The sequence below is a fragment of the Xiphias gladius genome, chromosome 7, assembly GCF_016859285.1.
Source record: "Xiphias gladius isolate SHS-SW01 ecotype Sanya breed wild chromosome 7, ASM1685928v1, whole genome shotgun sequence".
NCBI lineage: Eukaryota > Metazoa > Chordata > Actinopteri > Istiophoriformes > Xiphiidae > Xiphias > Xiphias gladius.
This window is the reverse complement of record NC_053406.1, coordinates 7,392,511-7,418,741: the sequence shown is the minus strand read 5'-3', so window position 1 is coordinate 7,418,741 and position 26,231 is coordinate 7,392,511. Positions and strand designations below refer to the sequence as shown.

The 26,231-nt window shown below is 40.6% G+C and overlaps 2 protein-coding genes across 6 annotated transcripts in view; one reads left to right on the top strand and one right to left on the bottom strand.

Annotated features, from left to right (window-relative positions):
• The window catches only part of ankrd13b (ankyrin repeat domain 13B), a 42,016-nt gene extending 39,637 nt beyond the window's left edge, over positions 1-2,379 (bottom strand). Inside the window, exons 1-2 of the mRNA XM_040131033.1 lie at positions 2,259-2,379; positions 578-720 (exon numbers count right to left, since the gene is read on the bottom strand). Coding sequence (XP_039986967.1) covers positions 578-685 — 108 coding nt within the window. The 5' untranslated portion in view covers positions 686-720; positions 2,259-2,379. The remainder of the gene's footprint in view (positions 1-577; positions 721-2,258) is intronic.
• A 117-nt stretch (positions 2,380-2,496) lies between these two features.
• On the top strand, positions 2,497-26,231 carry git1 (G protein-coupled receptor kinase interacting ArfGAP 1). 5 transcript variants are annotated; one of them, XM_040131028.1, is made up of 21 exons: positions 2,497-2,651; positions 8,492-8,625; positions 8,971-9,083; positions 10,250-10,355; positions 10,841-10,927; positions 11,035-11,165; positions 11,320-11,414; positions 11,522-11,564; positions 12,309-12,335; positions 13,124-13,172; positions 13,735-13,807; positions 14,514-14,611; positions 15,662-15,773; positions 16,331-16,455; positions 17,575-17,727; positions 18,851-19,207; positions 20,554-20,634; positions 21,158-21,234; positions 21,367-21,549; positions 22,012-22,075; positions 22,231-26,231. In XM_040131028.1, exons 1-21 carry the CDS (start codon positions 2,600-2,602, stop codon positions 22,444-22,446), a joined length of 2,376 nt encoding a protein of 791 aa, XP_039986962.1. In that variant the 5' UTR covers positions 2,497-2,599; the 3' UTR covers positions 22,447-26,231. The 5 variants fall into 5 exon arrangements, with proteins under 5 accessions (XP_039986962.1, XP_039986966.1, XP_039986965.1 ...); XM_040131029.1 differs by having other exon boundaries at positions 2,549-2,651; positions 21,158-21,246; XM_040131032.1 differs by lacking the exon at positions 18,851-19,207.

The following is a 26,231-nucleotide window of genomic DNA, read 5'->3' as shown; positions in this document are numbered from 1 at the left end:
GCTTACACACAGGCATAAAGCATCCCTGACTCTGACAAACACACACACACACACACACACACACACACACACACACACACACACACACACACACACACACACACACACACACACACACAGACACACACTCATATATCTTCACGCCACAACACAATCAGACTCAGCAATTACAGTGATTTGCACTTGGATATTTTCCAGGAATGAACTCCTGATACAACTTCCCGTGCATATTGAAAATTACTGAGATGATGAATATTTCAAGCCCCAGTGCAGTAAATAACACGGATCCTTGAGATGTAAAGTCTGTTATGTCAGCCTGTGATTTAAAAATGAATGACAATACGAAAATAGTCTAAATTCGAGTCTCATTACATGGTCTACAAGTGTCTCCCTCCACCCTTCAGATAATAATTAACTGCACTATTCCCATTTATTGACCAGGCTCCTATATGATGTGGTCCATGGATGATATCTATACCACCACCTATTAAATCTATGGAACCACACGCCTGTATAATCGCCTATAATAAAGACACGGGCCTACATCTATGTGTTTGATCGCTCTTCTCTGTCTCACCTGCTCGTTCGTTGCAAGCTCTTTCTCCAGCTGTCGGTGTTTGTTGTGCCACACCAAATAGTGGATAGGATAACGACTCTTCTCCGGAGTTTTCTTGGCAGAAATCATCCTCGGATCATACTTTGTCTCCTCCTCTTTCTTCACTGTGGAATGTAAGGATACTTTGTTATTAATTTATGCTATATAATCAAGCCTCTCATCCTTTATCGGCGGTGATGACCAAAAGGCGTAAGGGGCAGCCTTACGCGTCAGGAACAGTGGATGATTCCTTAATCACTCTGCTTAGAATAAACGGCTAAGCCCAGTGAAAATCATTTGTGGAAAGAATCCCCTCGGCTGATTGTCTCCGTGGATTAGGCTACACCTTTATTTCTTAACCTACCGCTCCTCCACCTCTTGCCTCCCCCTCTCTTTCTTCCCTGCCCACTCTAACACTCCTATCCTCCTCCTCTCCTCCCATCCGGTGGTGACTGAGAAAGATGCGTTGACAAGCTGCAATGAAATGTGCGCACACTCCGCCAATCATGAAAGCAGACTCCGCAGCCTCATGGAAGAGCACTGCAGAAATCATATCCAAATGTTTAGAGGGAAACTACATAGCATGACCGTCTGCGAGAATCCTATAGTAGTGATATGCTGTGGCAAAATTAAAAGCATTAATAAATTAAAGTTCAAAACCTTTAGTACTTTATGTTATACGTCCTGACTCGAATTTTATTCATAACACCTTGACTAAATAAATAAGCAAATAATAAATAGCGCATAACACGTGCTATTTATAATTTGTTATATTTGATTTGATTTAAATCTAAACTTTGTCTTCGATTGTCTTTGTCTCTCTATGTCAGCCCTGTGATAGGTCGACCTGTCCAGGGTGTACCCCGCCTCTCGCCCAATGTCAGCTGGGACTGGCTCCAGCTCCCGGTCGACCGACCAAAAAAAAAAAAGAAAGGATAAGATGGATATCCAGGTTCCCATGTGGAATTCAATCCGTGTTTTGAAGTTTTGTGGTTTTCTTTTTTTTTCCGGTCAATATTTGGAATCGTGTGTTGCTATGTATACGACATAAACAAATAAAAGAAAGCAACAATACTAAAAATTACAATAACAACAACAATAATAATAATAATAATAAAGGAAATGACAGCCACAGAAAATGTTACATTTATTTCTGTGTTTAATATCTTTATCTGATATCTCCCAAGGCTCATAATGAACCTAACCCTTCTGTAAACAAATAAGTACATAAATAGCTTTTTGTTAAATGAATGTGCCCTTAAGTATGTTCATAATGAGGTCAAAAAGGGACCATATGAGACTCGCATCTGTGACTAATTTGCTAGTTAACTGACAAGGGCTGACTTCACAGATGCAAAATATCTGCTTTAAACGTTAATATTAAACCAATTCTGTTTCAAGGAGATAATGATAGTAGGTATAGGTCAATAGGATGAATTACATTTAAGACATGCTTATAAATGTCTGACAACATTTTGGTCAGTGGATATTAAACGTGTTGGTGAATTGACTTTTCTGTACTTAGGATTCTCCGTTTTGATCTCACTGCGACATCCATCTCACCTTTTAAAGAATGACAGGATTATTTTCTGATTTTTTTGCCCCCTCCCTGCCCCTCCATAGGTAGGCTGCAGAGATGTTGGGTGTGTGTGCGGAAACTCACAGGTAGAAAGCTGCCGTCTCTCGGTGAGTTGCAGGCAATGCGGCGAACAGATTTAGTAAATATTCCTTTACGTGGGCTCATACAGACAGTCAGATTAACTATGTCCACAAAACTTGTCACTAGACTCGGAGTTCAGTAGTGAACGTGGGCGAAGAGACCGCAGGAACAAACGGGAAATTCAACTGTCAGCTGGCCGGGAAAGCCGATCACACCACCCGGCTTCCGGGGATTCAGGGGCCGCATCGGTTGACGGCAGACGTCGGTCGGTAGCTCGGGGGGAAAAAGGGCGAGCAACCACACCATCGCCGACATCCACCTCTAGATTACAGTCACTTTTCGAGATGTCAAGAAAGCTGCAAAGGACAGAGGTCTGCGCCGACTGCAGTGCGCCAGGTAGGCAGGGGGAAAATACATCAAAATAGACCAGTGTAGTGAAACAATACGTCGAGAGGGCGATTTGGTGGGACCACGGGGCCGAGGCTGCTGTCCCTGTCAGCGGGTCCGCAAAGCAGGAAAACGGCCAGGGCCTCCAAGCGTCGCTTAGGCCCAAAATAAACAGTGAAAATAGGCGTTATCATAGCGGGGAATATCCTTAGCCAGTAGCGGCTAAATGTCAATGTACCCAGCTGAGCTGCTAGATATGTATAGTTATTTGACCGAGACCATATGTGAGGGCGACCAGTTTGTTTGCTGCAGTGGAAGATGTGAGTGTCAGATTTATGTCGCCTCACCACTTGGAGAGACGTTTGTTTTGATTTTCTTGACCGGGACAGACTTCTTAACACGTTAGCTTAGCCTGGCTAACGAGCTGGCGATTTTGACTCAGTGTACGGCTGGCTATTAAGAAACATTTAGCTTAAACCTAATGAACAAACATAAAGTTTCATTGTTATATTTCAAAATCGTTGTTTTATTGTAACAACATGACTGCGGCATTTTTAGTTTGAGTGCTGGCTAACGTTGCTAGCCTAGCGACGACGTTAGCTACTCTAGCTAACTTTTGCTAAACGGCAAGTTGTTGCTAAACTGATTCAGCTAAAGCGTCAGCTACCAGCCAGACGTTTTAATATTACCTGATATTAATTTTTGATAATTCACGTATATTTATTATTTAAAAAAAAACTTTTACAGAATCTAATTTCTTGGGTGAACCACACTCTTTTAAACAGTAATTTTAGTATCCTTCACAGTTTTCAAATGATATAGTCACTAACGCTCACGGAATTTACCGGAGCGAATTAATTTGAACATCGTAAAGTGGAATATTTAACCTGATTCAACGTGAAGTTGAAAAGAAGAAATATGTTCAAGTTCACCTGCCAGATAAGAGTATGCATATCGTTGTGTATGACATAGATATGACTACTGCAATGAACATCCATATTTTTTTAGGTTATGTTCACCTCTTTTCCCAGTCTGTTTTTGTCGGAAAGGGAGGTAAGGGGGTGCTGCCAAAACAACCTTGGTATCCCCCTCCCTTGCCCCTGCCTTGCATATGTAGCCTCACATGCCCCCATGTTTAGTTTGAAGGACTTGTTTACTTGGTTATTAGTGCCCCTTTGTGTGTGTGTGTGTGTGTGTTTGTTTTTGTGTATGCGTGCTCTTTGCATTCATTCATGTGTACATGCATTACAACAGCTGCTCTCTTCACAGCTGCTCCCCCTGATATCAGTGTGTGTGTGTGTGCGTTGTGTGTGTGTGTGTATTCATGCATGCATCAAGTGCATGTAAGTGTGCATATATTTGCTTTGATATTGCAGACTGTGTTAGTTGTGAGCCGTCATCACATCAGGGTCCTGAGGGCATAAACATGACCCAGACTCTGTGACGAGCCTGCTAGTGTCAGTAGACTGACATTGGCCTTAGCTGCTTCCCCTTCCCATCCTCATCTCATTCACACTCATTGATTCCTATTTAACTAGTATGTTTCTTGGTGTGTTTATATGTGTAACAGCATACAGAGCATATGTGTAAGAGCATTTGGAAAAGTGTACAGACCCTTTACCTTTTTTACATTTTGTTATGTTGCAGAATTATAATAAAATAAAATAAAAATAAAATAAAAATAAAATAAAAATAAAATAAAAATAAAATAAAAATAAAATAAAAATAAAATAAAAATAAAATAAAAATAAAATAAAAATAAAATAAAAATAAAATAAAAATAAAATAAAAATAAAATAAAAATAAAATAAAAATAAAATAAAAATAAAATAAAAATAAAATAAAAATAAAATAAAAATAAAATAAAAATAAAATAAAAATAAAATAAAAATAAAATAAAAATAAAATAAAAATAAAATAAAAATAAAATAAAAATAAAATAAAAATAAAATAAAAATAAAATAAAAATAAAATAAAAATAAAATAAAAATAAAATAAAAATAAAATAAAAATAAAATAAAAATAAAATAAAAATAAAATAAAAATAAAATAAAAATAAAATAAAAATAAAATAAAAATAAAATAAAAATAAAATAAAAATAAAATAAAAATAAAATAAAAATAAAATAAAAATAAAATAAAAATAAAATAAAAATAAAATAAAAATAAAATAAAAATAAAATAAAAATAAAATAAAAATAAAATAAAAATAAAATAAAAATAAAATAAAAATAAAATAAAAATAAAATAAAAATAAAATAAAAATAAAATAAAAATAAAATAAAAATAAAATAAAAATAAAATAAAAATAAAATAAAAATAAAATAAAAATAAAATAAAAATAAAATAAAAATAAAATAAAAATAAAATAAAAATAAAATAAAAATAAAATAAAAATAAAATAAAAATAAAATAAAAATAAAATAAAAATAAAATAAAAATAAAATAAAAATAAAATAAAAATAAAATAAAAATAAAATAAAAATAAAATAAAATAAAATCGTATCAATCTATATTTAACACCCCAGTATGACAAAGCAAAAACAGAATTTTATTAATTTTTGCACATTTATTGAAGGAAAAACTTGAAATATGACATTGACACTTAAGTACACCTATATGTTTCTTTTGGATATTAAAATGGTTATTTATGAATCAGACTTTTATAAATGTCAGTGTAGAAACTTACCAGTTACCAGTCAAATGTAAATGCATGTAGCATTTACAGTTTTAAAGTTTTCCAGACTTTAAATGATATAATTCACCATTTATACTCAATATAATATAAGTTTTTATGCAGGCTTAAGTGACAGTTATAAAAACAAATGTCAATGCCGTATTGACGAATTAGGCCAACTTTAGGCTAAATTATGTCATGCTGCAGAATTGGCCAATACACTGCTGCCAATAGTTTATCCAGGTCTAATAGCTTAATGGTGTAACCTCATATTGATCCAGTGAGCCAACCAGATAGCATAGCCTGTGGGAGTTTTTATATTTATTACACAGATTAAGGAATTAAATTGCTGCAGTCCAGCCTTTAAAGCCTACGGGCTACTGTTCTAAACTAGGCTATAGCTCTTATCAGAACCGCTTTGCATCTGCTGTTACGTTTTCTGCAGGAAAAATAAGTTACAACATGTCAGTTCATCTGATGATGGACTGTTTTAGCTCCATTAATACCCTAAGCCCAGACAGTTTTATCCCAGCCTGAGAGTGGCTACTGCAGATAGTAGATGTGTGTGTGTGTGTGTATTCATGCATGCATCAAGTGCATGTAAGTGTGCATATATTTGCTTTGATATTGCAGACTGTGTTAGTTGTGAGCCGTCATCACATCAGGGTCCTGAGGGCATAAACATGACCCAGACTCTGTGACGAGCCTGCTAGTGTCAGTAGACTGACATTGGCCTTAGCTGCTTCCCTTCCCATCCTCATCTCATTCACACTCATTGATTCCTATTTAACTAGTATGTTTCTTGGTGTGTTTATATGTGTAACAGCATACAGAGCATATGTGTAAGAGCATTTGGAAAAGTGTACAGACCCCTTTACCTTTTTTACATTTTGTTATGTTGCAGAATTATAATAAAATAAAATAAAAATAAAAAATCGTATCAATCTATATTTAACACCCCAGTATGACAAAGCAAAAACAGAATTTTATTAATTTTTGCACATTTATTGAAGAGGAAAAACTGAAATATGACATTGACATAAGTAGTCAGACCGTTTGCTATGACGCTTGAAATCTGGCTCAGATGCCTCCCATTTCTGTTGATCATCGTTGGGATGTTTCTGTACCTCGATTGGACTCCACCTGTGGTAAATTCAGTTGGTTGGGCATGATTGGAAAGGCACACAGTGGTCTATATAACTCAGTCTATATCTCGCAGATGACAATGCATATCAGAGCAAAAACCAGGCCATGAGGTCAAAGGAACTGCCTGCAGAGCTCAGAGACAGGATTGTGTCGAGGCACAGATCTGTGGAAGGCTGCAAAAAAAAAATCTGCTGCATTAAAGGTTCCCGAGAGCACATTGGTCTTCACAGTTCTTACATGGAAGAAGTTTGGAACAACCAGGACTCTTCCTAGAGCTGGCCGCCTGGCCAAACTGAGCAATCGGGGGAGAAGGGCCATGGTAGGAGAGGTGACAAAGAACCTGATGGTCACTCTGTCTGAGCTCCAGAGATCCTGTGTGGAGATGGGAGAAACTTCCAGAAGGACAACCATCAGACAGATAGTACCCTCTCCTCGGTGAAAGATGCATGAAAGCCACTTTGAGTTTGCAAAAAAGCACCGAAAGGACTCTCAGACTGTGAGAAACAAGAATCTCTGGTCTGATGAAACCAGAATTCAACAATTTGGCCTCAGTTCTCAACGTCATGCCTTGAGGAAACCAGGCACTGCTCATTATCTGCTCCATCCAACCTGACAGAGCTTGAGAGGATCTGCTGAAAAGAATGGCAGAAAACCCCCAAGTCCAGGTTTGCAAAGCTTGTCACATCATACCCAAGAAGACTCGATGCTGTAATCGCTGCGAAAGGTGCTTCAACTTAGTACTGAGTAAAGGGTCTGAATAAGCATGGTAATGTAATATTTCAGTTTTTCCTTTAATAAAGTTGCAAAAATTTCTAAAATCCCGATTTTGTATTGTCATTATGGGGTACTGAATGTAGATTGATGAGGGGAAAAATAATCTTTTGTGATTTTTAGCATAAAAGACTGCAACAACAAAAAGTGAAGGGGTCTGAATAGTACTGAATGCACTGTACACATTTTAGGGATCTATCCTTTATCAGAGATAGAAATGTCTTGAATCTTCAGATGTTTAATTTTTCTCATTTTTAAATACGTTATTGGTGTAATATTTAGTAAAACTTGGACTTCTGTTGCCTTGGCTTTGACCTTCAATTGAGCTTGCCATTGGTGGCATATTATCAAATGCTCTGTGCATGCATTCTTTGATTAGTGAGTAACAGTTCACAAAGGCCTGAGATATGGGGAATTATAGGACAACCCAGCATGTAGACTATACAGTTTGTGTATGATCAGCTTTAGCCAGGTATTTGTTATATAGCATCTTCCAAGTGTGGGTAAAGCAATTCCCAAAAGATGGCTGATAATTCATGTATTTTCTCTTCGTATAACTGTATAGTAACAAAATACCTATATTAAAAATATTACTGTTGAGATTTAAATACTGTATATGATTGTAAGAAAAATGAACTATTATTGCAAAATTCAGTTTGTTGTAATTGCCCGTACCTTTCATTAACTCAATATTTTCTTCAGAAATTCAGTTAATTACAAAACTGTTTTGCTAACACAGCTATTTGACTTATTATAAAGACGCATATCCCATAAAATGCAAGCCTGCTTTGCTGTTAATGTGCATTGTACTGTACAATTCTACACCTCTGTGAATTCTAAAAGACATATACATCTGTTTGGAATCTTTAGTGATAGAGGATCATTGTACTTTACTCTTTATGCTGTTTTTCATCTTTATGCCTGTCGCTCTGTGTGTATAGATATCCACATATTTCATTAAACATTTTTACTGCAGGGAACATATGTTTGACGTAACCTTGAATTAAGACCGGGCAGGGTGGAACCGTAGCTAGAGCACATATCTTTCTGGGAGAAATTGCACCATAGAGTCTGGTTTTAGTAATCTGTAATTTAGGCCGCACATTAGACTGCTAGGATGTTGTGGTGTTTATTGTATGATGAAGAGAGTTTTTCATGCAGCCCCAACAAAAGTGAATGTTGTGATGAAGGACGTAAGATTCTTGCTGAACCTTTTTACAAAGATTGTGCTACCATCCATCTGTTTGTCTGTCAGATCCGGGCTGGACCAGTATCAACCGAGGAGTCTTGATATGTGATGAATGCTGTTCGGTCCATCGCAGTTTAGGGCGCCATATCTCCATAGTCAAGCACCTGAGGCACAGCGGATGGCCTCCTGCACTACTGCAGGTAAGGTTGAGAAATGAAAATGAAATACAACTAGCTAAGGGCTGGAAAAAGTAAAGGAAATGCAGTATCTGAGGCCCAAAATACTGCCGCAGAGGGTGAGGACTACTACAGAAATCTGACTCAGCACAGGATGCTAATTCATCTCACTTTTTCTATCTGTTAAATTCAGTGCCAAACCCTGTTTGTGCATATTTCTTTTTAGCTTTTTGGTCATTCTAAAAGCAATAAATTCAGAACCTAGAGTTTTACAGTAGGGCTGCAAAGTGACAATATTCTTGTGATGGCATTAATTTTCTTGTACGTGGTGTACCATCACTGAGTCACGACTGTGTGTGTGTGTTTCAGATGGTTCAGACCTTAGCCAGTAATGGAGCCAACTCCATATGGGAACACAGTCTCCTGGACCCTGCTCAGGTGCAGAGTGGTCGTAGGAAACCCAACCCCCAGGACAAAGTCCAGTAAGTATACTCGCTTTGGGCTCAAGAGACACAGAACTATCACGCTATGACACATCCCCTCCCCTGTCACCTTTGTAGGGGAACATTTTTGTGTCTGATGCACAGGAATGTTACAAAACCTTTCCAAACATTTATTGGTATTTTCACTACTAAAGAGGAGGTTGCATTCAGTTTTTCCTTAATTCCTCTAAACAGTTTTCTCTTACTCATGATCACAGTCCTAATTGATCTTGTTCTGCTCTAATAGGGCATTGTGTATAACTAAATGCAGGATAGGTTTCGCCAGCATAGCGTTGTAGTGCTTTTTGGTTGAAATATGGCTATGGGAGGGTCATGAGATCGAGAATTGGAACTGTAGGAAAAAATCAGCTCATTTCAATTAAGTTACCAAATGTCTTAAAAGTAACTGTATTGTAGACTGTGCAGGAATCCAGTAATAACCTGTCAATTCTGGCTCATTCTGGAGATCAACTACCTCCACCATCGGGAGGGAATTCCTATATTTTTCAACAATGTCTATAATTAGCAAGTAAAATGTGAAGGGACTATGCTTGTGACTTGCTGAGAAAGAGCAATCCTGTTGGTATCTAGCCCTTTACTCAAGACATTTTTATGATAAGAGGTCAGGTGGGCTTTTTTGTGGTTTTCACCTAGCACAAAGAATCAAAAGGATAAGGATAAATCAAAGAACAAACTGGTTTTCAGTTCAAATACAAATCACTTGTTTGAAAATAGTTCACAACTCATGCAAAATTCATACATTTTCATACCATTCCGTGTCATTTTTCCCCATGGTATTTCACTTGGAACATGGAAGATGGTGTCATACTTGTCTAATCAAATGGAAAATAGAATGGTACCTTCTTTAGGTTATGAAAGGACAAACCATAGTACAAAGGCGCAAACCTTACCTTGTGTCAGGTTTCAAATCCCACAGGGACCTGTGCTAACACAGGTTTTGTGTACATTTTTATACACTCATGTTGCTGAGGGACATTTGCAAAAAGAGGAATCCAAAGTGGCTATCAGAAGAAAATTTAATGCATAGCATAACTTAATTTTTAAACTGACAGGAATTGTGGTAACACATTTTATCGTTAGATTAACCTGTTTTTCCCTTGAGGTCTGGATTTGTGTTAACCATCTTACCTTCTCCTCCTGTGCAGTCCCACTAAGTCAGAGTTCATTAGAGCCAAATACCAGATGCTGGCCTTTGTGCACAAGCTGCCCTGCCGCGATGATGATGGTGTCACCACCAAGGACCTCAGTAAGGTGAGGGCTCAGTCTTTCACAGCTGAGGGGCAAGACATTATGAGTTCATGTTAATTAGCCTATACAGACATAGCCATAATGTAGAACAGCATGTGTAAGCACAAAGGATGTTTCTTTTATAGATGTCAGTGGAGGCCTTATACATAAACACGCATGCTCATGTACTTGTGTGTGTGTGTGTGTGTGTGTGTGTGTGTGTGTGTGTGTGTGTGTGTGTGTGTACTCATGCACTTGCTCACACAAACACACGCACATGCACACTCACTGGTAACAACCCCTGGCAGGGAGTTTTTTGAATGACACAGCAGGATGTAATAATGATCTCTGACGCTCTGGAGCTCCACTGGGCTAATAAGGGGATTCTGCCTGTTTTTGTCTCTCCACGAAGTTTAATATTTCCACCACCATCTCTCTATTTCTCTATTTCTCTATTTCTCTCTTTCTCTCTTTCTCCTTTATCCCTGTCCTCTTTGTTTCTCTGTTAGCAACTTCACTCAAGTGTGCGGACAGGGAGTTTAGAGACATGTCTTCGGCTCCTGTCCCTCGGTGCTCAGGCCAACTTCTTCCACCCGGTCAGGAAAAATGACTCACTTCATCTAGCAATTCGCCATGCTGTTCAGTTGTTCTCTTTATGCCAGGTCTTTTGTCCTGATTCTATGTGTGCACCTGACCCCTCCAGGAAAAAGGCACTACCCCGCTCCATGTGGCAGCCAAGGCAGGCCAGATCTTGCAGGCTGAGCTGCTAGTGGTGTATGGTGCAGACCCCGGGGCACCTGACATTAATGGACGTACGCCTATGGATTATGCAAGGTACAAGACAATGGAAACACATTTCTTTAATAACACAGTTGCCATTCAAATGGAATCTCACATCAAACTTACTATGTGAGAATGTAAAAGAAAAAGAGTTCAGTAAGGTAAAAACAATAAGAAAGTAGTATAATCTGTGTTTTGTGTGCTCCAGGCAGGCAGGCCATATAGACTTAGCAGAGCGGCTTGTGGAGTGTCAGTATGAGCTGACAGACAGGCTAGCCTTCTACCTGTGTGGACGGCGTCCAGGTAACTCACTGCACCGGTTCACATGCAGCTCACATGCCCTTAAATATGGGAGTTAATCTCTCCTCTCCTCTCCTCTCCTCTCCTCTCCTCTCCTCTCCTCTCCTCAGATCACAAGAATGGCCATTATATCATTCCTCAAATGGCAGACAGGTATGGGCCTTCAGGTTATTGTTTTGTGTGGTTGGTGTGGTTTGATTGCATGAAATATCTTTGTTAGTATCCTTGAACTTTGCAGCTACCTGACTTTTTATACTTCTGTGAATGCTTCTTTTCACTGCATCTCCCTGGCATCGATTAATTGATACTGATACAGTTTAGTGTTCTGACCAGAGGGTGGCACTATAGTATATGTAACCCCACCCAAAAAAGGAGTTAGATAAAGGAGGTCTTTGGCATCTCTATCAAAGCTGGCTGTTTGATTTAAATGCTGATCTAAGCTATTACAGGTACCTTTGATGATTTACATACTTGTGGTGTGCTTGTTTTATTAATCCTAAACTGCAGGTTTGATTTGGGAGGAGCAGAAGTGCACAGTCAGGCCATGATAAATCAAGTTCAGTATTATTTTGCTTAGCCTCTTTCAAACATTTGATCAGTGCTGGGTTTTCTGAGCTGAGGCAAAGAATTAGTTTAAAAATGTGTGCAATTAAAAAATGTACATGTAATTCAGCTAAACCAGGCACACCTCAAAATGTATTTGTTACTTAAATGGGTCTCGCTTCTGAGCTGCCATCTAACTCCACTTGCATCTGTTCTGTTCTGGTGAATGGTTCCTCTTGACAGTAACAATTAAAGCTGTTTTGATGTGGCTTCTCTACCCCTCTTTCTGTCTGTTTCTTCCTTTTTCTCACTCGTTTTCTGTTCTCTCCATTTCGCTGCGCTTGGTGGAGCCAGAGCTCGTCCTAAGTGCCCGACACAGAGGTATCTTTACTTTCCTTGTTCCTTTTGTTTCCCAAAATCTCTTCCTTCATTTCAATCCTCTCTCTGCTACCCCGTCTTTTGTATGTTTCCCTGTTGTTTACTGGAACAAGACAACCTCCTCTTCAACAGTTAGTTCTGAGGGAAAAATTTGAGATGACTAGTGGCTGTTAGGCAATAGAAGTTCAGAGGGCTCCTTTAGTAAACAAGGTGATGCTGTGCTCAGTAGAATCACACCAGAAGTTTCCATATATTCAAATTGGGTATTAGCATATATCCTTATTAAGCATTTCTGGCCACAAAAAACAAGAAATAAATTAAGTCTACCTCAAATAAAATTTAAAATAAAATAATGCAGTAAAGCTTTTGACATGTAACTCTTTTATATTCGTGTAATCAAATTTCATTAACACACAACGGCAGCATATAGTAAGAAAGTTCAATTTTGACTGACATAAAAATATGCTGATATTTTACAATTTTTAGTTATCTAGGTGTGGCTTGCAAAATCACAAATGTACCCTGTCCATGGGACTGTACAAGTGATTATTTTTAGGTTAATGTGGTAGTCGCCGTTGTATTAAGCCCTTTCGGTCTGACACTCAACACATCCCACCCCAAATGTACCCTCCGTCTCCCTGTCCCCCCTCGCTAGCGAAAAACACCCTTCCTAATCCTCACCTTTTTGCTCCTCTTTAATCTCCACATCTTCCTCCCTGCCTCCCCCTCCGTATCTTTATTCCTCTGTATCTTTCTGATGCCTGTCTGATTGTCATCATTTGTGTTTTTAGCCTGGACCTCTCAGAACTGGCCAAGGCCGCCAAGAAGAAACTCCAAGCGGTGAGTTGGGTTGAAGTGTTAGATTAAAATCATGGCTCATTGTATATATACATTACGATTCTACTGACAGGTGTGTGGTCAAATTTACAATTTTTAGACAATGGATTTTGCCAGTTTTTCTTGTGTCCTTTAAGGTAAAGTAAAAAAGTGCATGATAAAATAGACAAAATGGGACAAAATAGGAGGTTGGTGTAATTGCCAGATTTTCTTTTCCACGCTAAAATAATGTGTGTCCTCTCCAGGGCCATATGTTTAGCCTCACAGAAAGCTAATAATCCAAAAAAGGAGACCTGATAGTCAGTTATCAACATTTGAAGAACTTTAGTCAGAGACCATGACACAGAAGGTTTCGGAAAAATGTGATGGATGACTGAAAATAACACGACATGCCAAGTACAATCTTAAAAATTGCAGCCCAGATGACTGTACATCAGGTTGATTTCATGTCTGTTTTCTTCTGCTCTCTCTTGTTTTTCACGCTTGTGTTTATTACAGTAGCCATGTACAATTATAAATACATACATGTTGATATATCTGGGGTCAATTTGCTTGTGTGTGACAGCTAAATAATCGCCTGTTTGAGGAGCTAGCGATGGATGTCTACGATGAGGTGGATCGAAGAGAAAATGATGCAGGTGAGCCTCGTTTCCTCCCTCCTTACTTCCCTGTGTTGTCCTCTATAAGGGAGAAATATCTATATCTATAAATATATAAAACCTCCACAAGTCATTGTTCACATGAACTTTGAGAAGAAAAAGGTGGGAGAGAATAAGAGAGAAATTCACAGAGAAAATAGATGTTGAGAGGACAGAGAGTGAATTTGAAGGACACTGTGGAGAAAAGGAAAATGACTATTGAAGTGGAAGGCCAAATGGAGTGAGTGAGGGAGGGAGGAGGAGAGTTGGAGTGAGGAAGTGCTTCAGAAATTCTTGAGTCTCTCTCCTCCTCCTCTGCTCTTTCTCGCTCTGTCTTTTTCTCTTTTTTCCTTCTCTTCTTTCCCTTTTCTTCAGTAGCAGTAGGAGTCAAATTGTGCTTTCTGACAGAAGCACTGCAGGTAAGTGGCGAGGATACACACACTCAGCCGCACATAGTGGGCTCAGAACACAACAGTGCGTTATAGGGGCTAGAATCCAGTTTTTAAATCTACTGAATTTTACTGTACTTTGTTTATGTCTCTATGAATCTGTGGGCGGATGGACTGGGTGTTTGGCTGCCCACGCCAAGACAACCTTGTGGCTTAAAGACACACACACACACACACACACACACACACACACACACACACACACACACACACACACACACACAGGCTTATTTTTTGCTTCATGTTTTTGTCTCCAGTGTGGCTTACGACCCAGAACCACAGCACTCTGGTAACAGAACGCAGTGCAGTGCCCTTCCTACCAGTCAATCCTGAATACTCTGCCACACGAAACCAGGTAAACAGTCACACTCTCTTACATGCACAATCATTCAATGAAAATAACGACAGGTGGCATGCATATACTGATACAAATACATACATACACACATACTTAGGAAATTTTAGACATTTTTAACCTGAAGACAGTGACAATACTGAAAAAAAGAAGAGACCAAGGTGAAAGAACTTGCAAGCACAAAAAATAGAACCTTGTGATATCTTAGACAGTGAGTTTTTTTGGGGGGAAAGCCAAGAATGAGTGTGAAATTGACAGGGGATGTTCTTCAGCTGTGTGAAAGGGGGAAAGATGTTGTCCATCTGTGTGTGTCTCTATCTCCTCTCTCCCTCTCTCCCTCTCCTCCCTCTTTCCTTCACTCTCTGTATGAGAGAGAAATCCGATATGTCCTTTGACATAGTTTCTCCTCATCTGTGTGGCTCATTAGTGTAAACATTGACTTTTAACACGAGTATACACGCAGAAAAAACACCCACATTGCCACGTTTGCTCAGCCCTGATTGGTTAGGAACTAGTTTATTTATGGTGGGAAACACGTTTAAAATTAAACTTTTTATCTTTGTTTGTCTTCTAAGGGTTGTGTCATGAATAGCACATTGCTTTGTGAAATAATTCCAGTCTAGCACTTAAGTGGAAACTGACCTTTTTATTCTCATACATGGATGCCAGCATGCTAGTGTAATTGCATGGTTTATGTTTCATTGCTAATGTTTGTGAATGTATGAAAACACTTGAGATGGAGGTTATTTGTGTGTGTGTGTGTGTGTGTGTGTGTGTGTGTGTGTGTGTGTGTGCGCGCGCATGTATGTGCGCGCGCGCTTGTGTGTTGCAACTGCTCAGTGTGACTGTGTTTTTCCACGGCACATGGAAGTTGACCACAGCAGTCACACTGGCAGTGAAGCACTGACTGTAGGCTGGATTATTTTTGCATACTGCACAACTTTAGATAGAAGTTTAGAATTTTTTACTGAATTTTAGACGGTCAAGCCAATGTGTGCATGTGTTGAGATGATAATCCAAGTCCTAAATCCTGACTCATTCTTCTCTCAGGGCCGTCAGAAGCTGGCCCGTTTCAACGCTCGAGAGTTTGCCACGCTCATCATCGATATCCTGAGTGATGCCAAAAGGAGACAGCAGGGAAAAGGTCTCAGCAGCCCTACTGGTGAGACACTGGGAGGAAAGGACAGACAGATTAGGACTGAGGTCTGAAGGGAATTATAAAGCTTTCTCAAGAATAGCAAAAAACAAGGACATTTTACTGGAACTTAACCTAGTTACAAAAATGGATAGATACAAGTCAGTTTATTGACTTTTCCAATATCTTTCATAGCTATAAAGTGTATTAAAAACATTTTAGAAGCTACTGTAATTATAGCTGCAAGCAGCAACATGATGAACAGGTCCAGTTCAGCAGTTTAGTGAAGAAGTGAAAGAGGATTTTTAGAATTTATTGTTACAGTTAAATCTGTGCCAGACCAAGTGGTATGTTTTTGTCTGTACAGACATTTGACTTACATCCTCTGCATCAACAACTGGTTCTAATTTGAAACCAGCATGGAGACCCCAACTGAAATAAGTAGAGAAGAAAGCTGGCCAAAATCAGTCAGCAGTCTTATCTGTTTGAGCAGTCCCAAGAGAAAGATGAAAGGAAAGAGAAGGGCTGATATACTCTGTTATTGAAAGAACTGTGATAAATGAGCACATTCTTACCTTTGCCAGACCCACTGGACCTGGGCATTGATGATGACCAGCATGACTATGACAGTGTAGCATCTGATGAAGACACAGACAGTGAGCTGACCACCCAGAACAATAACAACACTCAACGCAGCAACCGTGCAAAGGTATAGTTCTTGACTGCTACTACTCCTGTAGCTTTAATAATACGCAGCACCCTTTTTCAAGGTAAAGCCTACCAATACACGACTCTACACATGTTGACATACTCACAGTTTTACTCAACGATTCAGTCCCATTCCTCTCATATAATGTATGATAATATTAGCTAGGAAAGCTTTTCCATGGTTTCCTCTTTAAGACTGCTTGTCCCAGCATGCTTTGCAGGGAGTGGCCACAGTCAGGGCTGCCACATAGCTCCTGAGTGACATCATCAGCTATTCAGGGTCCCCGTCAGAGAGGCATTGTTCATACAGAGAGACTGTGTGTAGAGGGATGGAAGAGGAGACAGCGAAAGAGAAGAGAAATTGTGCAGGAGTGGGAGTGGTAGAAATGACAGAGTAAACAACAGCTAAACCAGTAACTATCTCTTTTTCCTGTGCACTTATTTAGCTCAGTGGGCAAAATACTGACAAACCACAAGTCAGAGGCTCCACTTCCATCTCCCCACTTGAATATGTGCATTCATTATTTTGTTGTGCTTGTAAGATTGAAGAATGGCATGGTATTGTATGTCACTGTATATATGTATTAAATGGGACATGAGAGTAAAATAGACATAGTTTGGGTAGGAGGTGGATGAATTGTAAACAAGGAGCTTTGAAGAATAGTGTATGAAAGATCTTAAAGGTTCAGTGTTAGGGAGTGGTATAGGACTGAGTTTGAGCATGCTCCACGGTCACAGTATGTCGGGGCAGATAGTGTGTTGAGACTAAAACTAAGGCTCTACTGTATAAATATCTGTGATCAGCTGTAGTACTATCCTGCAGGCTGCGACCAGCACTCTTCTCTCACACAGTAGTAAGCTCTGTTTTTACCCAGCTAAAAGGGCATTGGATCATACTGCATATCCCCATGTTACGTCTGCAAAAAAACTGCAAACATTAGATATACAGTATGAGGGAAATTAAGGCTTAAGAAATTGGATTTTTATCCTCTAATAGCTTTGCAAATTCACTTTCACTTTCCACCTGTCTGTGTCCACTTTTTTTTTAATTTTTAAATTTTTTTAATCTTTTTTTTTTTTTTTTTTTCTCTCCACCTGCCTGTATGTCCCAACAATCAAGAGTATGGACTCGTCGGACTTGTCAGATGGTCCCATTACCCTGCAGGAGTACCTGGAGGTGAAGAAGGCCCTGGCCTCCTCAGAAGCCAAGGTGCAGCAGCTCATGAAGGTCAACAACAACCTGAGCGAGGAGCTCCGGCGGCTCCAAAAAGAGGTAGGTAGCACGGGGAGGGAAAGAAAGAATGGTTAGGGATAAATCAGGCGGAAAAGATCAGAGGATCAACATATGCAGAACCTCAACCAATGTTTCGAATTTTGAGAAATACCGAGCAGGAGAGGCACTTAAAACACTTTACAATTTATTTACGTTTTAAAATCTTATTTAATAATAGTGGAGAGCAAAAGGGGGAAAATGAAGAGAGATGGAATGATGCAAGAAAGGTTGGCAAAAATTGTTTCTTAGAAACACTGGAATAAAATCAGATAGGAGATGACGCCTAGATGACGGGGTTTATAAAAGTGATTCAGACAGAACAAGGGTAGGATGATGGAGAGACAAGTCACTATTTTAATATCTTTGCAAGGTGATGTATTTTTCCTGACAGGGTGTCAATATCCTCCACTGTTGTCTCTGTAAGATGACTTTCAGTGTTATCTAGAAACTAAAGCAGCTGTCATTCTCATGTGGGAGCTAGGGTGCTACAAATACTCGTTCTCATTTTAGTTATCATTTTTTTACTTTAGCTTTGCTAGTGCTCATCTGCTGTTCATCATTGCTTCATTTGGATTCTTAATGTATTAATGTATTCATTAGTGGCTGCCAGTGTCAGCTTTTGTGATCCATGATTCATTCATGTATTCTTGTTGTCCCTTGGCTGAGGATTTAGTGAAGAGTTGAGGCAAGCAAAGTGTAGTACAAGCAATTACTTGAGCACACACTGCAAATAACAAATAATACTGTCAAATGAGATGGTAGTCAACAGTGCATCAGTGCAGGCGAACCCACAATTACCACTTTATGATCCCTCTAAAGCAAACTATATGTGTATACACAGGTATTAAGCCTTCCTTCCACCCCTTCCCTCAAACCCCAATCCCTGCCCCGTCATGTAACTTACTGAAGTGTCTTTACCACACATACCCTCCCTCCCCAGTACTGATGTGTGTTAATATATGAAGTCCTGTATGAGCCTTTTATTGTACATGCGATTGTGGATGCTTGTTTTTGACCATTCAGTTGACACCCCCCTCCCTTCCCTTTAACCTCCCCATGTCCCTCCCTCCATCCCACCCTACATCCTCTCATCCCTCCCCGCTCCCTTCCTCCTCTCCTGTAGATCACACGGATGCAGACAGAGAACAGTGCCCTGCGGGGGGGCCAGCAGGCTGGGGGGGCAGCCGGCCATGGGGTAGGGGGGCCTGGTGGAGGAGGAGGGGGGGGAGGAGGAGGCCACTGGCAAGGGGTTGTGATGCTAGGAGGTATTGGTGGCGGGGGTCTGGGTGGGTTTGGGCCAGGAGCGGAACCCCCGGGGCTTTCGGTGCCCTCCTCGGTCGCCCCCCACTCCCATCCCCACCGGAGGGACCGCCAGGCCTTCTCAATGTACGAGCCAGGGGCGGCCCCCGGCCCCACGGCCCATGGTCCCCCAGCCCTGGACTCCCTGGCAGCCCGCCTGCAGCCCCTCAACACACCCAGCGTAAGTTAGAACTCAACCCGGCCCCTTCTACTCCCCAGCCTCCTTTTGGTGGCCCTGATTAGCTCTCTTTGGCCTGAGTGATGGGTGACAGTCCAAACCTGATCTCTGTATTTTCCCTGCAACTTTGTCTTTCCCTGCATCTCAGTTCACAGTACTTTGAAAGGTCCAGTTGTGTATTATCCCCATTTAAATGTGAAAGTGTAGCACTGGTTTGTCTAAGGACAATCAGACCTCAATTTATGCTTTTTAGCACCATAAAGGGGGAAGTGCACAAGTGTGACCTGATGGAGAAAGATGGAAGAAAAAGGGATTCTCTTATCTGTTTGGTTTCCTGGCAGCACCTCTGATGTCCCGCTCTCTAGCCTGCTTTCCCCCCCTGACCTTTACATTTTCAACCCTTTTTGGCCTTCCACTGCTGGACAGCTACTTAATGTGGAGTTGCTCACACACACACACACACACACACACACACTCGCGCGCGCGTGCGCACACACACACACACACACACACGCACACACACACACACACACACACACACACACACACACACACACACACACACACACACACACACACACAGAAAAGGACAAAGATGGAAAAGTATGTCCAAACAATGGTTTATATCCTGGTAAAATGTCTAATATGACAGAGCCAGGTGTCAAGTCATAGTATTAGTAGCGTTTAACCTACAGCAACATCTACGAGCATTGGTATGCAAACACACAATCACTCAGAAGTATAGAAAATCTACATGGACAATAAGTCAGTGTCCAGTTCACCATCTCTTCATACAAAGATTTACCTGTCTGTCTGTTTTCTGTCTGTCTGTCTGTCTGTTCACCTGTCTGTCCTTTTGTCACTGCAGTGCAGCCGTGCATCCTCTGGATGTAAGCATTCTGTCTGTCATTGCATTGTTTGTCATTTTGTCTTCAAAAGTAGGATTCTCATACTGTGCACCACTTCTGCTTATTATGCATTCTAATACTGGTCAGCATTAGTTTATAGTATGTATAGTCAATTTTAGGTGCTCTGTGTGATGTGTAGCTGTTCACTGGTTAATTTAGCTGCGTGTTCTTTGAACGTAAGTCTTAGATAACTATAGAGGCATTTTATCTTGATAGGATGATGGGTGAGCTGCCAAGTTGTCAACTAGCTCCTTCATTTCATGTTTCTGCTGTTTATAAAACATCTCTTCTCTCTGTCCCCACACTCACCTTTTCCTTCCTATTTCATCATCCATTTCTTTCTGTGAATCTTTCATTTCCTTCTCCATCTTTTTCTCTTCTCATCTCTATCCGTCCATCTCTCTCTTCCTCTCTCCATCCCTGTCTGCCCCTTTTTCACAGGTAAGGAAGGGTAGTACAGGGGGTCCAACACCATATGGAGGCCAGCATCTGTCTGGATCTACAGAGATGGGCAGATACATGGTAAGTTCTTACAGTTTTACAAGATGGATTTTCCTACTCTCATGATCCTGCACTCAGTCCATTCAGGAAGTTGAGATCATAGACTTGCACTATTTTGTCAGAACCAGTCTCCTGCAAATACTGCAAGGCCTTGGAATATGGACCCTAATCCTGCATTTCTACCACAGAAAATCTCTCACATCCTGTGAGAAAGGAACTACAGATGTTCAGAAACCAAAAATAGAGTCTTCCCCTATACTCAATTTTGCCTACAAATTTAAACATTCCCACATGATTTGCATTTTTTTGAGTAACAACTACAATGAATCAGATTCACAGAAAAACTGCTAATTTAAACAACTTTTAAAATCTCTGCAATTGTGGACTTCACTGGAAACCATCGAATTTAAATGGGAACAAAGGCTTGAACTTTGTTGGAGGATGTATCTGTTAAGCTCTGCAGGAGTGAACAACACAGGGGGTTTGGTGAAGTGTGCGATTACTGTAATGATGGAACATCTTGTTGCTGTGTTACCCTCCCCAGATTTCTAAACCAGAGAAGCACGGCAGCGGCACAGACAGTGACTATGACAACACACAAACATACGACCTCTCGCTAAGGTCAGACTCATGGCAAGTCACTGTACACACAAGGACGAGTGTTTATCAATCTTTATTTGTAGTCTTTTGACTATCAGCTCTTTGCTTTAGTCCAAGGTGTTAATTAGTAAAAGTGTATTTTCTTCTTTTCAGTATGGGCCGCAGCAGTGAGGAGGAAGGTCGCGGGGAGTCTGAGGAGGGAGGAGGTGGGGGCGGGGAGGCGGGGGAGCCAGACCCCACCCTGCCCTGCACAGAGGATGTCATACTGAAGACTGAGCAGGTGACGAAGAACATCCAGGAGCTGCTCAGGGCTGCTCAGGAGTTCAAACACGACAGGTAGGTGATAGACACACACTCAAGAGATGGAAAAAGAGTCATGGAAAACATTTTATCTGCTATAGAATAAGTACTACTCATTATATCCTGGCTGACAAATGTAACCTGATCCTCCTTATTGAATAACACATTGAATTACAGTGATGTGTCGCACCAATGGCTTCCGGATGATGCAAGATGACTATGAGATCACAAGCTAGAAAGAATTACTAAAATGATTATTTAATTATTAATGTCATTGTCAGTTAATTTGATTAATCGACTAATCGTTGCATCTCTAAACTGCACCAAAGTTCGAATAATGGGTTTCACACCAGCCCAAACTAAACTAAACGGGAACACGCACCAGAGTTTGTTTTAACTGAAGTGAACAGATTAGGTGTGAAAGCAACAAGAACAACCTTATTGCCTCAGTCTTTGAGTTGGCTGCCAAGTTAAATAATTAATTTCTCTCTTTCTTAGCTTTGTTCCATGTTCTGAGAAGATCCACTCGGCTGTCACTGAGATGGCGTCACTCTTCCCCAAAGTAAGTTCCCTCTGCTTGTGTTTGAATTCTCCCTTTGTGTGTCTCTTTTTATCCGTCTTCGTCTGTGTGTTGCTCTCTTTATCTTTCTCCATCTGTTTATATCCTGCACCATCCACCATGTGAGTTGAGTTTTCATTCCCTTCATTTCTCTGTAGCGCCCAGCGTTGGATGCAGTCCACAGCTCCCTCCGCCTGTTGGCTTCCAGTGCCTCACGGTTGCAGGTTGAGTGCCGTAAGGCGGCACCCTCGGAGCCCGGGGCCCCTGCAGTGGACTACCAACTCCTCACTCAGCAGGTCATCCAGTGCGCCTACGACATCGCCAAGGCTGCCAAGCAACTGGTCACCATCACCACTCGTGAGAAGAAACAGTGACCCAACAAATGCATGGATGGATGGATGGAGAGGGAAGAGGGAGAGAGAACAGATCAATGCATGGGTGGGCTAAGAGGAATGGGAGGGGCTTCTAAGAGAGGAAGAAAGAAGGATAATATGATAACACTAGAGATGGGAGGCCTTGGGAGGGGGAGTGAGTTTGATGGGCATGATGAGGAAAGGAAAACTAGAGAGAAGTTTGGGAAATGCATGGAAAGGAAATGGATGAAAACACTGATTGTTTAATGGAAACACTACAGAGGACTGAAAACTGAGAAATTTCACAAGTGTGGAAGTGAAAGTAGGGGAGGACGAGTGCGAGGATCCAACATGGTAACTACAGCCAGGAGCGACCTGAATAAACAGTTGGAATCAGATGTGTATAATAAACCGTTAACTGTGATTAAGCATGTGTGAAACACAATGGTGGCGATGCACAGTGAACTGGATCCTGAGATGTTACCGCTTTATTTATTCTCAACTGTCACTTGTCATCCCTCCCTCTCCCTGTTTACTCTAATTGGGGAGGGAGGAAGTGTATGCTGCGAGAGAGGGAAGTAGATCGACCAACCATGACATACTTCGTACCATCTCCATCCCTCCGTCCTGTGAGAAGTCAGGACGTTCCTCCTCTCCTTTCCTCTCTGGCCTGCTCCTTTGCCCCTCTCTCTCTCCAACCAGACACAAGGCCTCTCTGTCTCCTATCCCGTCCCGTACTGGATGAACTCCCAGTGCAGCAAAGGACCCCCTGGGATCCATCTAATGCCACTTCATCCTACTCTACCCCCCCCCCCTTGTTGGTGGTACACAGCATGATCTGGCATGTTTTAATTTCTTTCCTCTCTCTTCTTTTTGTGTTTTTTTTCCTTTTGAATATGCCGATTGGTGTGGTTTGCACCTCTGAGGACAAACATTACTGACTTACAAAAACAAAACACTTACACTGGAATAATTGTGATTTATTGTTATTGTTTATCATGCCTATTGTTCTTTTTGTATTGATATTTTTACTGACTGTCATCTTGATTTAACTGTTTTTGTATGTTTATTTCTTTGTCTCAAATATGATTCTCAATGAGTGGGATAGGGAGACAGGTGGGAGTATGTGCTCAACCTCTTACTGGGATTTAATTAAACATGCACACATACACATATTACACAAAAAAAAAAAAAAAAAAAACCCTGTGAAATGGTCCTCGACATTTCTCAAGCGCTCCGTTTCTGGATGACAGTTGAGGTTTTTTTTTTCTTCATGTTGTAATATGTCCTGCGGCCAAGGGGTTGAACAGTTGCCAAAGGGGGGTGGGCGTTATGGGAGATTTGTTTTTGGTTTTGATTTTCTGTCAGACCGAAAGCCCCTTGGTTATGTCATTATGACAGGACATGGATCAAAATGCTCATGAATGCTTCATGTATCCTCAGCTGTCTATTTGCGCTTGATATATCTTAAAGTTTGCCTCATTTATTAGAACCAGTGGAATCATCTCAGAATCAATCCCATATTCATTTTTGCTGTGCGAAGCAGGATAATAAAATCAAGCGCACCATTTGGTCCAGCTTGTGTATGAGGAGTAACCCCCCTGTCTCGCTTTAAAGCAGTATGTTATTGACATGGCTGGTGTGCACCTGGGTGCTTGTATTACACAGCATCCATTATTTACATGCATGTAAACAAATGTTGAGTCAAATTAAGTTGATACGACATACTGGTATGTTGCAGTTAAGCTTTAAGTAGACCTGTAGGAAACACCAGATCTAGTAACCTGGAGTGTACATATGGTGAGAGATACTCATCACATCTTTCATTTGAAAATGAAAATTTGTGCATTTGAAATTGATTCATCCACCTCAAGTGTGCTTGATTTACTTTGCCATGTATTATTTTCACTTTTTAGACTGTGTGGCAAGCACAATCAAGCCCACAGCCACTGTTTTCCGACTGATTCTCTGTCACGGCCTGCTGATCTGGGCCACGGAAGTTGTCACTTCTAGCTCACTGTCTCGGAACTCTGCTAATGGGAGACAGCATTGGGAACAAAGATGTTTTTTTTTTTTTTTTTCTTTTTTAAAGATAGCGCACTTAGCCTACTGTAGGTTTAAATCTTGTTGTACTGTGCCGAACAAATATGGTCATATCTATAATTAAGGATTCAGATGGGATCTAAAAAGTCTTTGCTAGCTGCCAGGAGGACCGTCCTCTTCTAGTTTAGATACACCTCTAACCTTTCTCGAATGATTCTGCAGCTCATTTCTCAAAGTGTTTGTGGCTCTAATAGTTGGTTGTTCTTGCGATGGCCTATTCTATAATCCTCATTGCTCAGAAGGCTTCTGCACATTAAATTTACTCACCTGAAACAATGACCTCATCCTTCAAACAGCAGTTACAGTACATCTCAATTTTTTTCTTGTATTGCTGCCTTTCAGCAAGAAGCAATTAGACCTAAATTAGCCCCAAACACTTTGAGAGATTGATGCCACCTTCAGCACTTCTCTGTCCACTTTATTCGTGTTTTGTTTTTCACTTTTCCCCCCGATCATCACTTGGGGTGTCTGACTCTCAGTGTTCCTCATTCTCTCATAGAGTTGCACACGTCTTTGTAGGAGGAGGATGGAGTTGTTTCTCTGTTTCATGTCAAAACAATTCATGTCCAGAAGACTCTTGAAATGTATCATTGTTTGATATTGAATGCCTTTGCACATCATCATCATCTCCTGTTTGACTGGCTGAGTTACAGTGATGTTGTACTGACTGCTGAAACGACAGAAATACTTACACACATGCACACACACACACACGCACACGCATGCACACACACAAACACACGGGGGCCAGTAGAAAAGCTTGTCCCTTCTATCATGATCGCCCAAGTTTTAGACTAGAGCCATATATATGAACATATATTTTCATGTTATATTTTATATTAAGCTATATGTTAGGGTTATGTTTGCAAGATGTTTATGTCTCTTTGTTGGCCCAAGTGAGCTTCAGGCCAAATCTTCATTCAGCTCTTAAGTCTTGACACCTGATGTACTTGTAGATACTTTTAAGTCTTGTGAGTTTGGTCATGTTGTGGTATTACCCCCTTATGTAGTCATATTGTACGTATTAATGATCCTATTAGAATCCACAGAAAGTGAAGAGTGAGAACAAGAGTTTGATCCAGGTGTGTTCTTAGTTGCACTATTTTCAAACACCAGCTGGACGAAGTAGGATCTACATTATGTGCTGCACTCTTCCAAAGGTCTTAGTTCAGGTACATGAGGTGCACGAGGCAGGGGTTTAATGCGGGATAGAGCAATTAGAAAAGTCTGAAGCGCACTTCGGCTTAGCACTACAGTCATCTCAAGACAGCGGAAGGAGGGTCTAAAACGCACATGGCCTATTCCTTCCCCAAGTTCGTGGACACTACGTAGGGTGCCTCTAGTGTGAATGTTAAATGCTTCCATCAGTTCATGTCCAAAACACTTTCGACACCTTCATCATGCCCAGAATTCAGCACGTACTTTCCAACATCAAACACACACCCTCAACACTTATCAGTTGGACCAAGCCTTCAACAAGTACAATTAAAATGCAACCAGTGAATTATACACACACACTTCTGATACTCAGCCATTGGCAGTGCACTGTGGCCTGTACTGTTGCTGTCCCTGTGTTTCTTCACAGCTCTACACTTTGGGAGATGGGTGACGGGAGAGTTATCTTTTAACAGAAGACGTTAAAAACTGTATAAAGTAGAGAAAACAATGACTTAAAAAGGTCAATCGTAATGGAAACTCATAAG

Excerpts from the sequence above, each read along its gene's own strand:
- git1 (XM_040131029.1), top strand. The coding sequence starts at position 2,600 with ATGTCAAGAAAGCTGCAAAGGACAGAGGTCTGCGCCGACTGCAGTGCG. Across the intron at positions 11,565-12,308 it reads ATTCCTCAAATGGCAGACAG|AGCTCGTCCTAAGTGCCCGA; the intron begins GTATGGGCCTTC and ends TGGTGGAGCCAG. Across the intron at positions 14,612-15,661 it reads ACTCTGCCACACGAAACCAG|GGCCGTCAGAAGCTGGCCCG; the intron begins GTAAACAGTCAC and ends TTCTTCTCTCAG.